General features: G+C 44.6%; 1 protein-coding gene across 5 annotated transcripts in view; it reads left to right on the top strand.

Annotated features, from left to right (window-relative positions):
- Positions 1-4700: 4700 nt before the first annotated feature.
- The window catches only part of UBR5 (ubiquitin protein ligase E3 component n-recognin 5), a 137374-nt gene continuing 129863 nt past the window's right edge, over positions 4701-12211 (top strand). For all 5 annotated transcript variants that reach the window (XM_039233839.1, XM_039233838.1, XM_039233840.1 and 2 more), the window contains exon 1: positions 4701-4778. In XM_039233839.1, the coding sequence (XP_039089770.1) occupies positions 4717-4778 (62 nt within the window). In that variant the 5' untranslated portion in view covers positions 4701-4716. The remainder of the gene's footprint in view (positions 4779-12211) is intronic.

The raw sequence follows: 12211 nt of genomic DNA, 5'->3' as shown, positions 1-12211 counted from the left end.
TAGTGTACTAAGGAATTTTCTTCATGAATAGTTATTGAATTTTAGCATTCTCTTTCTATCTCTATTGAAATGATTTAATGATTTTTCTCCTTTCCATTAATATGGTGAATTACATTTTTTGATTTCCATGTTAAATTATCCAACTTGTTTATCATCTACTGTCCTTGCTATATCCTGTTGAATTGGTTTTGCTGATATTTGTTTAAGATTTTTAATAGACTTTATTTCTTAGAGCAGTTTTACGTTCACAGCAAAATTGAGAGGAAGGTACAGAATTTCCCATGTACTCCCTGCCTCTGTACATGTATAGCTTTGTCAGTTATCAACATCCCCTATTTGTTAAAACTGATAAATCAGGGGCGCCTGGGTGGCTTAGTCGGTTAAGCGTCCGACTTTCGCTTAGGTCATGATCTCGCAGTTCGTGGGTTCGAGCCCCGCGTCGGGCTCTGTGCTGACTGCCAGCTCAGAGCCTGGAGCCTGTTTCAGTCTGTGACTCCCTCTCTCTCTGACCCTCCCCTGCTCACGCTCTCTCTCTCTCTCTCTCTCCTGGAAATAAACATTAAAAAAAAAACTGATAAATCTACATTGACATATTATTGTCACCCAGAGTTCATAGAGTGCATTAGGATTCACTCTAGGTGTTGTACATTCTATCGGTTTAGACAAATTTAAAATGAAATGTATCCACCATTAGAGTATCATACAGAATCATTTTACTACCTTAAAAATCCTTTGTGTTCCACCTGCCCATCCCTCTCTCTACTAACCTTGGCAACCACTAATCTTTTTACTGTCTCGACCGTTTTGCTTTTTCCAGAGTGTCATATAGTTGGAATCATGGAGTATGGCACCTTTCAAACTGGCTTCTTTCACTTAGTAATATGCATTTAATATTCATCCATATCTTTTCATGCTTGATAACTCATTTCTTTTTAGTGCTGAATAATATCCCATTGTGCAGATATATACCAGTTTACTATGCATTCACCTACTAAAAGATATCTTGGTTGCTTACAAGCTTTGGAAGTTATGAATAAAGCTTCTATAAACACCTGTATGCAGATTTCTGTTTGGACATAAAATTTCAAGTCCTGTGAGTAAATACCAAGGTATCTGAGTATGATTACTGGATCATATGTTAAGAGTATGTTAGTTTTGTACAAAACCACCAAACTGTCTTCTAAAATGGTTGTACTATTTTGCATTCCCATTCTTGTTGCTCTGCATTTTTGCCAGCGTTTGGTATCAATGTTTTGGATTGTTTTACTCAGCCAACATTCATATACTTACATATTTTCTGTTCATACTTTTTCATACTTGTATGCCTCTCTGAGCTTACACTGGGGAATCATTTTCCTTTTGCTTAAACAATACCCTTTAATATGGATTGACTACCAAAACTTTCTCACATTTCTTTTTCTTTCTTTCTCTCTCCTTTTTTTTGGGAATGTCTTTATTTTTCTTTCATTCTTTGGCCTTAGGATTATGCTTTGTCCACAAGTGGGGGCAAGCGTCAAGTGAGGGGAGTTACCCCAGGAACAGTCCTCAACCACTGAGGTATGGAGTTGATGGATAAATACTTCTACCTCCTCCCCACTCAGTGAGATAATTCTGAGATGTATTCCACCACAGTATCTCAGACTGTCCCCAGTGGGATCACATTCCAGTAGCCCACAGCAGTAAAACATGCATCAGACCATCTTTCATTGAGGTTTCTCCCTTTCCTGTCTCATTTCTCCATCGTTTGATTTAAAAAGGAGAATTAGTCCAAATTATTAGAAAAGAACCCTCCCTCCCCCTGGTCTTCTTTTCTAGGCTTGTATTGCACTTGGATACTTCAAAGTGCTTCTGCTTGAACTCTGCTTATCGCCATTCTCTATCTATATTCTCTCCTCCCCTATGTGATAGGCTTGCAAAACTCCATGCCTTTATTCTTGTTTTTCTCTGTGCAAAGTGTGACCCACCAAAGTGCTGGGGCTCTGGAAGAGGAAAAATTTTCCCTAACGTGCCAGCCTGGGATAACAAAAAGTTTGCAATACCAAGATGGTCATCAAAGACCAAATGTGCAGTTTGAAGCAGGCTCCAGGCTCCGAGCTGTCAGCCCAGAGCCTGATGTGGGTCTTGAACCCATGGATTGCGAGATCATGACCTGAGCCAAAGTTGGATGCTCAACCAACTGAGCCACCCAGGCACCCCCTCAAATGTGCAGTCTGAATGAGTGAGAAGACCGGCCTTCACCCAGGAGAGTAAGTCTCAGAACTAGGAAACTAGGGGTGAGTAAATCAAGGAAACAGGGCAGAAGCACAATGAAAAGATGAAGAAATATTTGGAAGAAAGAAGCAATGTATGGGTGTGGTGTGGAGTTTGTTCAGGGGCAAATATAAAATGAGTGAGTTTAAGCTAGATATTTTATTTGTCCTGAACATTTTGAAAGCTCAGCCTAAATGACTTTTCTTAATTGTCTTGGCTTGAATCACTTCCTCTGTTAACTTCCATAGCACTCTTACTGCATTTATCACATCACATTTTTCCTATGGCTTTGAATTATCTGTTCCTTTTAAATTATTAACTGGATGGCAGCTGTGGTATAGTGGAAAGAGCAATGTGATCAGAGTTAGATGACCTGGGTTTAAGTCTCAGCTTCAACACTTAACTGTTTGTGCCTCAGTGTTCTCATCTGTATAATGAGGATGTATTATTTACCCCATAGTGTGTTGAATATTAAAAGACATAAGTATATAAAGTCATACATAGTGGAACACTGTTAATAATAAAAGCTTCCATTTGCTGAGCCTACCAAGTGTTATGAACTGCTCTAGCTACTTGACAAACATTATCTTATCTAGACCTCATCATAACCATATGTAGATCTGTTACTATGGGATATTTTACTAATGAGAAAAAAGACATTATGAGAGACTAAATGATGAACCAAGGTCAAATAGTTAAAAGTCGCACAAACAGGACACAAATCCAGTTCTGTCTAGCTCAAAAGCCAGCAGTGTCCATTGGTCTACCCTGCTTTCCCATTGCTGTGAGGACTAAACACCAGCCTTGAAATCACTTTTTAGTCTAAACTAATCTGGGCCAATTTTGAAGCTGGTGACCTACAAAACTGTTCCATTCTCTGTCTCAAGGGGGTACCTACTCTACCCTGATTTAGAAATAAACGTTCATGTATTTTGCTCAAAAGAACTTCCTAAGCAAAGCCGTGTGCAAATGTAATGCATTAACAGAAGACTAGCGATATTTAACATTAAGAACTTTTCCCAGGACCCCTGATTTAATGAACATCTACCCAAACTGCAGACGGAGCTTAATGTTTTCATTCTTTGCCTGGAAAGGGATACTTGATTTTTTGAAGGCGCTATGGAAGCCTTTGATAAGAAAGTTATAAACTGGTTCCTTAGAAAAAAGGAGTTCCCTAGAAAAAAAGATCCATTCAAGATTTTACCGTTATGATCCAACTGATCATAAATTGAAGAACACCTTTGTGGAAGAGATGTACTTTTCATTAAACTCATGAATCGTTTAAATCAGGAAATTAATGGAAATTTCCACATTTTGTTTTTGTGCGGGTATGTGATGGTGTTGCTGGGGACATTGGGGAGACGAATGTGATTAAAGAAGTTGCTGCAAAGTCAGTTCTCTGATTCTACGATAGGACCTTCTGGAAAGGTCCTTACATAACTACCTTACTTCTCCAATAAAAGGCTGTGTATTTCTTGCCCCTTAACTGATTTTGCACTTCCACTTTAAATATAACTGCAGATGAAGGACGAGAAACAACAACAAAAAGCCCCTAAAGGTCCGCAGAATAATTAGAGCTGCCCGAGGGAAATCAGAGCGAGAAACGATGGAGCCCCTCTTCCTCCCGTCTCCCCGGGGACGCACACTTAGCCTCCCTCCCAGACTTCTTCCCCGCCCCAGCGGGCTCCCCTCCGCCTCCTCCTTCCCTAACACGTGCTCTCCGGAACACTCACTCGGGAGCTATCCCACCCCCCAGGGGGCTGGGCTCGGGGCCGAACGGACCAATCCGCACGCGCCTTACAGCGCCGTGGCCCGACAACGTCGAGCCGCCCAATCGAAAGGGCCTTACCGCCCGTTTCCCGGAGCCCCGCCCCCTCGCAGCCGTGCCCCCGCCCGCCGGTCTCCTCCCTCCACCTCCTCCTCCTCCCGTTCGCCCCTCCCCCGCCGCTCCGGAGCGGAGCCTGCGAGACGGAGAAACTGGGGCAGAAGTGAAGATGGCGGCGGCGGTGCTGGCGGCGGCGGCTTCTCGCCAGTGACGCGCGGTGCGGGCTCATCTCCTTCCCCACCTCCCTAGTCCGGACCCCGTCCGCCGCCGGGACCACACCGTCCCCGCAGCCCGCAGCCCGTCCCTCTCCTCCCTCCCCAGTCGCCCCCTCTCTTGACGCCCGGCCGCCGCTGGCGGCGGCGCGCCCCGGGTCCCGGCCGCCGGCCGCTGGCCTCGCACTCCAGCGCGTTGTCGCCGGGGGAGCGGGTGGCGTGTTGATCCGCCCCTGCCCGCTCCGCCGGACCGCCGGGCCGGGGGCACACGCCCGGCCGGGAGGCGGTGGCGGCCCCTGCGCATTTGCTTCCCTCCATTTGGGGACTGGGAGGCGGCGGCGGCAGTGGGTTTTGGGGAGGGGAAGGGGGCTGGGGGGGGGCGAGAGCGGGAGGGGGCCGTCCTCGGGAGGAGGACGAGAAGGAAGCACCATGACGTCCATCCATTTCGTGGTTCACCCGCTGCCGGGCACCGAGGACCAGCTCAATGACAGGTAATAGGGCCGGCGGGCTGGCGGGCGGGCGGGGGGAGGGGCGCCTCCCCGCCCTCCCCTCCCCCACGGGGCCGCGCCGGGGCGGGCGCCCGTATTTACCCGCCGGCCGACGGTGGGGGGGGGTTCCTCACTGCTCCCAGCTAGGCCCCTTCCGGGACAAACTTATGGTCCCGGGGGCCCGGGGCCGCGGGGGGAGCGCGGTGTAGACGGTGTCCGCGGTGTAGACGGGAAAGCGCGCTGCAACCTCCCCCCCCCGCTCCCCCCCCGTCTCCCTCCGAGGAGCCGCGTTGAACTCGGCGGAGATGGGGGGGGAATCCGGCTCCCGGGGGGGCGGGCTGTAATTACCGCCCGGCCCAGGCCCGAGGAATCCATATTAGTCAAAGTTGAATTGAGACAGACAATGCGGATGGGGGATGGTGGAGGTAAAAAGAGAGGGAAGAGGAGAAGCGGGGCGAGGGGCCCCGGGGTAGACTAGGCTCGCCCGGGTCCCCGGGAGCTGTGTCCGGTGGGGAGGTCTGGACCTGCCAAGCCTGGAGATCCCGCGGGAGGGGGAGGCTGATTCCTGGCAGATAGTGGGGGTGGGGGGGTGGGGGGAAGCGCCATGATTATTGTTATTATTATTAAATTTGAGCTCCTGCAGTGAGGTTTGCCCTCCTGGGAAGGGGATGAATTCAGGCGGGGGTGGGGAAGTGGATTGGATTCCCTTTGCTCTCCTTCCGAAACGGGTCTGGTAAGCTCCTTCTCCCAGCCCCTATGGTACGAGCTTTTTTGTTTCCTTTTTTTATTCTAATGATAGTGTTTTCCTGAGTTGTAATTTGACAGCTGAAAACCGTGCGTAGAGTCAAAGGAAAACTCTTACGTTTGCAGTTCGCAATGCTGCTTTCTTAACAAGCTGTAAATTTCTGGGATGGGGTTGCTATGGGTGGAGGAGGACTTAGGATTTTTTTTTTTTTTGGTCTTTAATAAGAAGGCTATTTTGGCTGTGGATTCCTACCTTTGCCTCCTCCACCGTTCCCTGCCAGTTTAGGATATTGAATTGCAGGGCTGCAGGCTCTCAGGGAACTAAGATAAAGCAGGAAAAGTTCCTTCACTGTTGCAAAACAGAGACCCGGAGAAGGTTGGGGGAGGCCTCCATGAAAGTCAGTCTTTGAATTTAGGACTCCGATCTGATGATGGGCTAAATATTTATGGGGCCAGAAAGTGGGGCATTTTAAGCTTCCGTCTTCCCCAATAGTATAAGCTGCTTTCTGTTTCTTCTGAGTAAAAGGCCATCTGGATCCAAGTTTAGAAGTTGGGTATGATTTTTGCTAAGTGACCGGGTGACTTAAGTTGCGTGACGCCCTGTTTGTCAAGCGCTTCCCGGAGGGAGGAAGAGGCCTAACTTGCTGCTAAGATACTGGCCTTGGTCTCCGAGTATCTCACCGCCTCATGTGCGGCGGGCAGCTTCTCACCGGCAAGCTGGCCACTCAGTTTGGGGCATAGGGTTCAGATTTGTGTAATCTTTGCTGCAGCTATATCGCGTTAACACGTTTGTGCAACTTTTGAAATCCTTTCTGAAGAATTAGCCATTTGGACTTGTCACACAGTTCGTTTAAATACCGAAGTAAGTTTTGTCATTTATTTTAACATTTTGTTATGTGGTCCTTACTCTGATTTTATTTCATTAGAGATCTTTTTCAAGATTTTAGCAAAAAATTTTTTGGTAAATTTTGGAACCAGACTAGTAGTGAGGATAGCTCTACTGTCATTCATAGAACAAAGTTGATGGTGCTTTTAAGTGTAACTTGACTTGCGAGTTAGTAAATTGCACCAGGCAGGAGAGAAGTAGGCCATGTTTTCTATATTAGTCCTACTTTATATATACCAAGAATCTTGACGCACTTACTCAGTTGACTCTGCATGCCAAAACCTATTTTGCGTTTGTCTTGGGCACTTTGATTCATTATTGAACGTTCCTTTTGTTTCAGCTAGTCTGAGACATTTACAAGTAATGTATCTTTTTCAAAGCTACCTTTTTTTTTTTCCCTTTCATTCCTGGTGTAAACAAGCAGTCTTATTTTTGATTCCTGTAATATGTCTGTATACAATAGTAAGAATATTTAGATCATCTTGAGTTTTCATTTGATGAAATAGAAGTGGATTCTATTCAGATTATAAAGTGTGCATTGAGGTGGCAGATAATTTGACAAATAGGAAACTGCCGTAGGTAAAACGTGGGGGACATATAGTTGTGTCTGGTAGTGGTAAAGAATGGTTTGTTGAGATTTGCGAGGGCAGCATTTGATGACAGCCATGCACTCTTATTTTGATGCAGCTTACTTATGATGGAGCTGTTCTGTGTCTTCCCTTCGAAAGGAAGGGTCCTTTTTGCAAACCTAGTTGCAGAGTAATCGGGATCAGCCTACTGCCGCATTGCTTGAGGAACATCTGTTTACAAAACAAACTGGCTTTCTGGAGTCTTTTAACTGGAACAGGAAGCTCAGGATATTTTCTTCTTCAGATAAAAACTTTACCAAGCTTAAGTTTTGGTAGTGGAAAAGAGGGTGCTACTCTAGCTTGACTTCTACATGAGAAATGTCTATGACAAATGAAGTTATGAATGATAGTTTTGGATGAAAAATGGTAGAAATAAGTAGACTTTATTCTGTACATGAAAAAGCAGTAAGATTAGACAGGCAGTATGATGCTGCAAATAAATTGCTGAGTTAAACAAAAACGTAAGGGGCCTCAAAACATCAATATTTTCTTCTCCAAATAAGTTTTCTTTTTAAAATAGTCACATCCTGTAAAAAATCAAATATTTTTTTTTATTTTTTTATTTTTTATTTATTTATTTCTAGGAGAGAGAGAGAAAGACAGCATGAGCAGGGGAGGGTCAGAGAGAGAGGAAGATACAGACTCTGAAATAGGCTCCAGGCTCTGAGCTGGCAGTCAGCACAGAGCCCGACGCGGGGCTCGAACCCACGAACCGCGAGATCATGACCTAAGTGAAAGTCAGACGCTTAACCGACTAAGCCACCCAGGCGCCCCAAAAATCAAATATTTTGTTCAGTGTAATGTTGTGGTGTATCCAATATCGAAAAGGTACTTGGCATAAAAAAAAAGTTTGTGATTTTTTTTTTGTCTTTTCAAAATGCTATTCTTTAATAGTCTTTGTATATTGGCTTAAAATCTTTGATTATTGTCTTGGGACACCAAATAATGTAGTTGGTGAAAATGGGTGGGGGTGGCTAGGGCGGAGGAGAGGAATTCCTAGGATGTTGGTGGTGGTTTCCCAGATCGATTATAAGGTTCCTGGGCAGAGTAGCTGGCCCTATGCAAATATTCGCTGTGAATTGAAACCATCCCTGCTCAAGATACTTTTGTGACATTTTGATTTTCTCTCTAGTGAATTTGAGTTAGTGCTATATTCCTGCTTTAATCATGGTTTCAGAGAAATAGCAAAAGGATACCAAGAACATGGATCTGCTGTGGAGACTGACGGGAGGGCTGGAAATGCCTGCTCACTGAGATCTCACCAAGTGCCAGAAAAGTCCCAGAGATGGGTCTTTTCATTAATGAGTTGAGAAAACAGGCCCAGAGATTCGCGGAATTTATTCAGGGTACACAGTGAGCTACTGACCGATGAGGTCCACGTGATGCCCCCCCCCCCCCGCCCCCCAAGTTCATGTCTCTTTCTACTTTTCCACATGGCCTCTATTCTGGGATATTCTTTCCTTCCGAGGTATTGCAGCCGTAGAGTGGGCGTCTATGTTAGAGTTTTTTTTTTTTTTTTAATGTTTTATTTATTTCAGAGAGAGAGAGAGAGAGAGACAGCATGAGCAGGGGAGGGTCAGAGAGAGGGAGACACAGAATCCGAAGCAGGCTCCAGGCTCTGAGCTAGCTGTCAGCACAGAGCCCGACACGGGGCTTGAACCCTCGAACGGTGAGCCACCCAGGCATTCCTCTATGTTAGAATTTTGATTGGCCCTTCTTCCACTTATGCCTTTTGTCAGGTGGCTGACCCCCTTAACCCTTTTCTAGAACTAGCCTAAGAGAGGACTTTTTAAGGTGATATGGGTGTGCCATGACTTGCCCGCATCCTGAATTACTTCTCAGGATGTAGGTTCCTTACAGTAGGAATCAGTTCTCATTGTTTATCTCAATGCGGAATTTTCCTGTGAGCTTTGCTTTTTTGGCATTGTAATGTGTGTGCAATCAAACAGTCTAGCTTGAGGTTGTCATACCAAAAGGGTATTTCTTTAAGGAGCTTCCCCTTCAGGAGCTGTAAGGCTGCCAGGTAAGATAATAATACAGAGGGGAGTTTGAAATTTGGAATTCTTGGGGCGCCTGGGTGGCTCAGTGGTTAAGCATCTGACTTTGGCTCAGGTCATGATCTTATGGTTCGTGGGTTTGAACCCCAGCTGTGCTGACAGCTAGCTCAGAGCCTGGAGCCTGTTTCAGATTCTGTGTCTCCTTATCTCTCTGACCTTCCCCTGCTCATGCTGTCTCTTTCTCTCTCTCAGAAATAAATAGAACATTAAAAATTAAAAAAAAAAAAGAAATTTGGAATTCTTAAATCTGGGTTTGTTTCAGCCAGGCTACTTAAAATGTGCTGGTAGGTGAGTCATTTAACCACTTAGAACCTTACTCCCTTGTCTTCCCCTCTGCCGCCAGCACCTCAGTCTCTAAATCAGGCATAGTACCCATCTCAGAGTTGGTGAGAAACAGCTGAGATAGTGGGTAGGAAAACAATTATAATGTGGGTTCTGTGGAAAATATGAAGAGATGGTTACTTTTAACTGGTTTTGTGCATCGTCTGATTTTCACATAGAAAAGCAGGAAATTGAAGAGATTGCTCTAATATCCTCAGCATTGAGGCAGAATCTAGCCTCTTAGTCTTAGATCAGTGGTTCTCAACTGGGTGCTGTTTTGCCTCCCCAGGGTATACCTAGCAGTGTGTGGAGATACTTTTGATTGTCAACAGCGGGGACGTTGCTACTGGCCTCTAGTGGGTAGAGGTCAGAGATGCTGCTAAACCTGGTGCAATGCACAGTGTATCCCCCACACCAGAGAATTACCCTGTCCAACATTCTAGTTGTGCTGAGTTTAAGATATCCTGGCCTCGGTGATCTTGAATGCATGTAGATGTAAAAATAAATGGAAATGACTTTTGTGAAGAAAAATCCCAGCAATACAAGTTGGCTCTTATAATGTGACTATTTAAAGTTAAAAGGAAAAAGTCCGTTCCTTGGTAACATAAGCCACGTTTCAAGTGCTCTGTAACCACACGTAGCTAGTGGCCACCTTCTAGGACAGTGAGATACATATCTGTGTCATCATCATTGAAAGTTGGGTTGGACAACAGTGAAGTAGACAGTGCTTTTTTTTTTTTTTGCACAGGCCATTGGCATTTACTAAGTTGTCCTGATTTTTATTAGGAGCTGTTGGGTTTTAAAGACCCAAGGTATCCTCGCCCTCTTGGTAGGAGCCTGAAAATGTGCCAGGGGTTACATGGAGCTGAACAAAGGTTGTGGTGGGCAGATGTTACAAGAGTTGAAAGCTGTCTGAAATTGCAGTGTGCTACACCAAAAAACACAGATTTTAGTCTGTGGGATAGAGCATCACATCACCAGACCAGAGGGGAAGCTCACTGTTTATTGATTGATTGATTACTGAGATTTTTACCCAGGCACAGTAATACTAGAGGACTGTACCTGGGAAGTACAGCCAAGTTTAACTGAAATGAGTAAATGAAGTTGATTAAGGAAGGTAAGATTAAAGACAGGGTATGAAATAGCCAAACAAAAAATTGAAAATCAAAACAAACAGTGGCAGACCCATTTTATAAATCAAGAAATCAGTGACTAAATTGTAGGCTTAGAAGTGAAGGAATTTACGCAGTATGCAGAAGTGCACCTAGGAATAATGGGGTGAATTTTTAGAAAGATCAGGATTTACCCCTAGCAGTTAGATTATTAGGGAATAATAGTCTCTGAAGGAGAGTTGAATCACTGAAGTCTGTGTCAGATGGCACTTAGGTAGGGGTCCCTGGCCGGCTTGGTCAGTAGAGCACGTGATTCTTGATCTCAGGGTTGTAAATTGGAGCCCCACCTTGGGTGTAGAGATGACTTAAAAAAAATTAAATCTTAAAAAAAAATTATGCTCCAGTGGTTACTGTGGGGTGTATTGAAGGAAGCAGTTTTATATTGCAGGAGGATGTACATATGTCTTCTTCCATTTTTACCATACCTACTTCTAATAAGAAAACTCCAGTTGTGGTCTCTATTTCTGTCATTTTGCCTCCTGGCATTCTGAGCAAATGAAAACAGTCTTTCCTAGCTCCATGTGGTTATGAATTGTTGATTTATTATTATAATTGATTTTAGCTTTTACTCTGAAAATTATTTTTAAGCTTTGTATTATGGAGAATTTGAAGCATGTATGGAAGTAGAGGCAATAGAATGATGAACACGCATGTATAACAGTTATCACATAATCTTAGCATTTACCAGATCGATGGCCAGTTTGGTTTCAGCACTCTCCCCATCAGACAATTTAATCGATATATCTTCAGTATGAATCTCAAAGATGAAGGCTTTAAATTTTTTTTAAATGTTTTTAATGTTCATTTATTTTTGAGAGACAGACACAGAGCACAAGCAGGGGATGGGCAGAGTGGGAGACAGACACAGAATCTGAAGCAGGCTCCAGGCTCCAAGTGTCCGCACAGAGCCCAGTGTGGGGTTTGACTCATGGACCACGAGATCTGACCTGAGCTGAAGTCGGACGCTTAACTGAGCCAGCCAGATGTCCCTCAAAGATGAAAACTTTAAAAATACCCACACACCAAAAACAATTCCTTAATATTAAAATTGAATCTGTTTAGATTTTTCTTTTTCACTTTTTAAATTTATTTCTGAGAGAGAGAACGTGAGCAGGGGAGGGTCAGAGAGAGAGAGGGAGACACAGAATCTGAAGCAGGCTCCAGGCTCTGAGCTGGCTGTCTGCACAGAGCCCGACACAGGGCTGGAACCCATGAACTGTGAGATCATGACCTGAGCCGAAGTCGGACATTTAACCAACAGAGCTACCCAGGCGCCCTTGTTTAGATTTTTCTGTTGGCACATAAATGCTTCTTTTTTTTTCTCTCTTTTTAATTTACTTTGAAAGAGAGGGAGATAGCACAAGTCGGGGAGGGTCAGAGAGGAGAGACAGAATCCGAAGCAGGCTCTGCAGCATTGATGCAGCGCCTGATGTGGGGCTTGAATTCACGAACTGTGAGATCATGACCTGAGCTGAGATCAAGAGTCTGATTCTTAACTGACTGCGCCGTCCAGGTGCCCCGTAAATGCTTGTTTTTCATTGACATTTTTACGTGATAAAACTAAATGGGTTCTGACATGTTATAATATTTGATATTTTAAAAAATATTTTATTTTTAATAAAATTTA

This window comes from Hyaena hyaena, unplaced genomic scaffold (assembly GCF_003009895.1).
Source record: "Hyaena hyaena isolate Hyena2069 unplaced genomic scaffold, ASM300989v1 scaffold_79, whole genome shotgun sequence".
Taxonomy (NCBI): Eukaryota; Metazoa; Chordata; class Mammalia; order Carnivora; family Hyaenidae; genus Hyaena; species Hyaena hyaena.
The sequence above is the reverse complement of the archived record's forward strand: the minus strand, read 5'-3'. Positions and strand labels throughout refer to the sequence as shown.